This window comes from Natator depressus, chromosome 1, assembly GCF_965152275.1.
Source record: "Natator depressus isolate rNatDep1 chromosome 1, rNatDep2.hap1, whole genome shotgun sequence".
NCBI classification, from domain to species: Eukaryota; Metazoa; Chordata; order Testudines; family Cheloniidae; genus Natator; species Natator depressus.
Genome location: NC_134234.1, coordinates 3,536,403 through 3,539,504, shown reverse-complemented (window position 1 = coordinate 3,539,504; position 3,102 = coordinate 3,536,403). Strand labels below are relative to the sequence as shown.

Sequence of the window (3,102 nt, the reverse complement as noted above, 5' to 3'; positions counted from 1 at the left end):
TGGGGGAGCAGCTGAGAACCCTTTGGCTGGGTTTTTAGTGTGCCTCGCTTGAACTGCTGGCCTGGGCTGGCTTTCCTTGCAATTCAGCTGTAAAGTAACCACGTCCCTATTGATGTGTTGATGAACCCCAGGGCGAGGGAGACCTGGGGTTGTTTATGTGTCAGGCCTGTTGATTTGCAGCATCAGCCAGGCCCTTTGCCGGCCTGTCCTAAGGAGCTGCCGTGTTTTGGCACGGAGGGAGGGGGTTGGCGGGGCTCGGTTTGCGCAGACCTGGGTGCTCCCCCTGGTGCTGTGGGGCCTCGAGGATTATTTTCAGGGGGCAGCGAATTCTGGCTGCACCAACCCTTAGAAAACAAGAAGCTAACCGCTCAGCAGGCACCAGCAGCTGCCCCCAGACCTCCTGTGTCCCCCCCCCCCCCGCCCCCCGGCCCTCCCAGCGCACACAGAGACGCAGACACACCGGTGAAGGCTGCAATGTAAGGCTTTTATTTGACTGTCACAGCCTGCCGGCCCCCGGGCGGCATTTCCAAGGGTGCAGAGGGGCCTGGAGCGACGCAAGCTCTCTCCGTCCCGCGGGTCCCTGCTGAAGGCTCAGTGGTACTGGTGGGCCAGGGCGTGGGCCACCACGCTGACCAGCTTCTGCCAGGTGGCCTGGCAGGCAGGGGTGAACTCCCTCCCGAAGTGGGCAGCCAGGATGATGATGAGGATGTCACCCAGGAGCTGCAGGGGAGAAGGAGGAAAATACCCCCTTGAACCTCCGCACACCTGTTTGCCACGGTTCCCAACCCCCTTCCCAACCTTTTGCTCCATCTTTTCTGCTCGTCTCTTGTCTCTTTTCAAACACACCAAGGGCAGCCCAGGCCATGGCTTAGGGGTACAAGAGCCCGTCAGACACTTTCTGGCCCAGCCGGGGGCACTCTCTAGGGCATATAGACTGCGAGCATTGTTTTCAGTCGTCCTTTTCCTGTCCCTGATCCCCACCTCCCTCGTGCAGAGGGCCCCAACAAGGGCTGGTCACTGTATCTAAGTCCCACGTGAGCCCCGGGGGGGTCCCCTCCAAAGCCGTGTGTTCCCTTCACATGCCTCGTTCCACCCCTTGCTTCTTTGCATCCCCCAGCCCCACCTGCCCTAGTTCACCTGCTATCCACCACCCCACACCTGCCTTTCTCCCCTGGTTCTCTACACCCACCCCGGTTTCTCCTGCTTCAATGACTCTCTCCCATAGACCCTCCTCCCTCAGCCCCCCGCTTCGCTGGCTGACCCAGCTGGCCCCGTCTGCAGTGCGGTTATGGGGACCCGTTCTGGTGCTACTTCCTGGCGCCGGTCCCAAAAAATGCCACCCAAAGGTTTTTTGTCAGTGGACGAGCCAGACATTTCTGGAGGGGGAAAAAACCTGGGTTGGCTGAAAAATCTTTCTGTTTTGTTTTGTTTTTCAAAGATTTTCAAAGGCCCAAACTGAAAATGGTCCATTTTTAACAAACAAACAATCTGGTTTGGGGGTTTTTTTTATGGAAACCTGGCAAATTTTGGACCAAGTTAACATGAAAAAGAACCCGAAATGGCCATTTCCCCACCAGGCTGCCTGGCTCACTCTGCCAGCTGTGTGCAGCTGGGACTAAGCAGAGATCTGCTCCGGCGCACGTAGGGTGGGAGGAAGTGGTGGTGGAGGAGAGCCCTTCATGCTGTGGCAATCCCTGCCTTCCTCAAAGGATCCCCTCTCCCACCAGAGTCCCACCCCACTGCTGCTCCCCCTAAACCTCTGCTCCCCTCGGCACCTGGCCTTGCCCACCCCAAATACCCCACCCCTTCACTGAATGATTACTGACCATGGGACACTGCAAACTCCCCCTCTTTGGGGGAGACCCCATTCATGGCAGGCTGGCAACTCTCTGCAGTATTATTTACTCACTGCGTCTAAGCACCCGCTGTCCCGGAGCTTCCCCCAAAGCGACGCCTCCCTGTCCCGAAGGGAAAAGGCCGTACCTGTGTCCCTAGGGGGCTGGGCAGAGGGGGACCCAGGAGCCCGACTCACCCTGAAGTTCTCGGGGTCCACGTGTAGCCTGTCACAATGCAGCTCGCTCAGCTTGGCATAGGTGGCCTTGATGTTGTCCAGGTTCTTCACGGCGTCCCCAAAGGAGGTCAGCACCTTCTTGCCGTGGTCACGGACCTTGGGGTTGCCCACGATGGCGGTGGGGCTGGAGAGGTTCCCGAAGTCAGAGAAAAACCTCTGGGTCCAGGGGTAGACGATCAGCAGCCTAGAGAGAGGGAGACAGGAGCAGAGACAGACGCAGGGTTACTGCAGCCTCCCTGCAAAAGCAGAAGCAGCAGCTTCGCCAGCCCGGGAGACAGCAGGGCAGCTGCCGTGGGGCTGGGCCTACCTGGCCAGGGCTTCGCCACCACATTCGGCCACGTTGACCTTGCCCCACAGGCCGGTAATGAGCTGCTTCTCTTCGGCTGTCCAGTGCACCATGGTGAGGAGCGAGGGGTCCTTTGCAGATGCAGCTGAGGGAGGAATCTTAGCTGAGGGGCAGACCCCCAGTGGGGCCTTTATCCTCCAGCCTCCGCTCCTCCCCCTCTCTGTGGACACGGCCATTGGTCAGCCCTGGGGTGGGGTCTGCGTGGGCTGGGGAGGGATGGCCTGGGCAGGGTGTGATCTCCGAGGAGGGGGCCCCAGGGCAAGATGAGGGCAGGGCTCAGTGCTAGCCTCCGCTCTCTATACCAGCATCCTACTGCTCTCGAAGGGGGTCTGTGACCCCAGCAGGGAGCTGGCCCAAGGGATAGGTACTAGTCCAGTTCCACTTAGCCCTTCAGAACTGGGCTGGGCTGGGCCTGTGTCCAGTGCCAAATGCCCCAGGGGCAGGGGGCAGAGCTCCTCAGATTCAGCCTGTTTCAAAAGAACCCCAAAGCAAGCAGAAAACCAGCTCTCCTGCAATAATCATTTACACAAGTCGTGGGGGGTGGGGACGACAATTCCTCTCGGACCCTTGGGGAACACTTTACCAGGCATCCTCTCTCCACCCCCCGCCCTGGGGATCAGCACATGGGCTCTCTAAGCCCTCTGAAAGGGGCATAAGCAGGCACTGAGGTCTAGCACTGCTGCTC

At 59.5% G+C, this 3,102-nt stretch overlaps 1 protein-coding gene across 1 annotated transcript; it reads right to left on the bottom strand.

The window, feature by feature from the left end:
• Nucleotides 1-463: 463 nt before the first annotated feature.
• LOC141988181 (hemoglobin subunit beta) lies at nucleotides 464-2,539 on the bottom strand. The gene is made up of 3 exons (XM_074954015.1): nucleotides 2,379-2,539; nucleotides 2,033-2,255; nucleotides 464-720 (listed from the first exon to the last, which is right to left on the bottom strand). Exons 1-3 carry the CDS (start codon nucleotides 2,468-2,470, stop codon nucleotides 592-594), a joined length of 444 nt encoding a protein of 147 aa, XP_074810116.1. The 5' UTR covers nucleotides 2,471-2,539; the 3' UTR covers nucleotides 464-591.
• Between the last annotated feature and the right edge of the window lie 563 nt (nucleotides 2,540-3,102).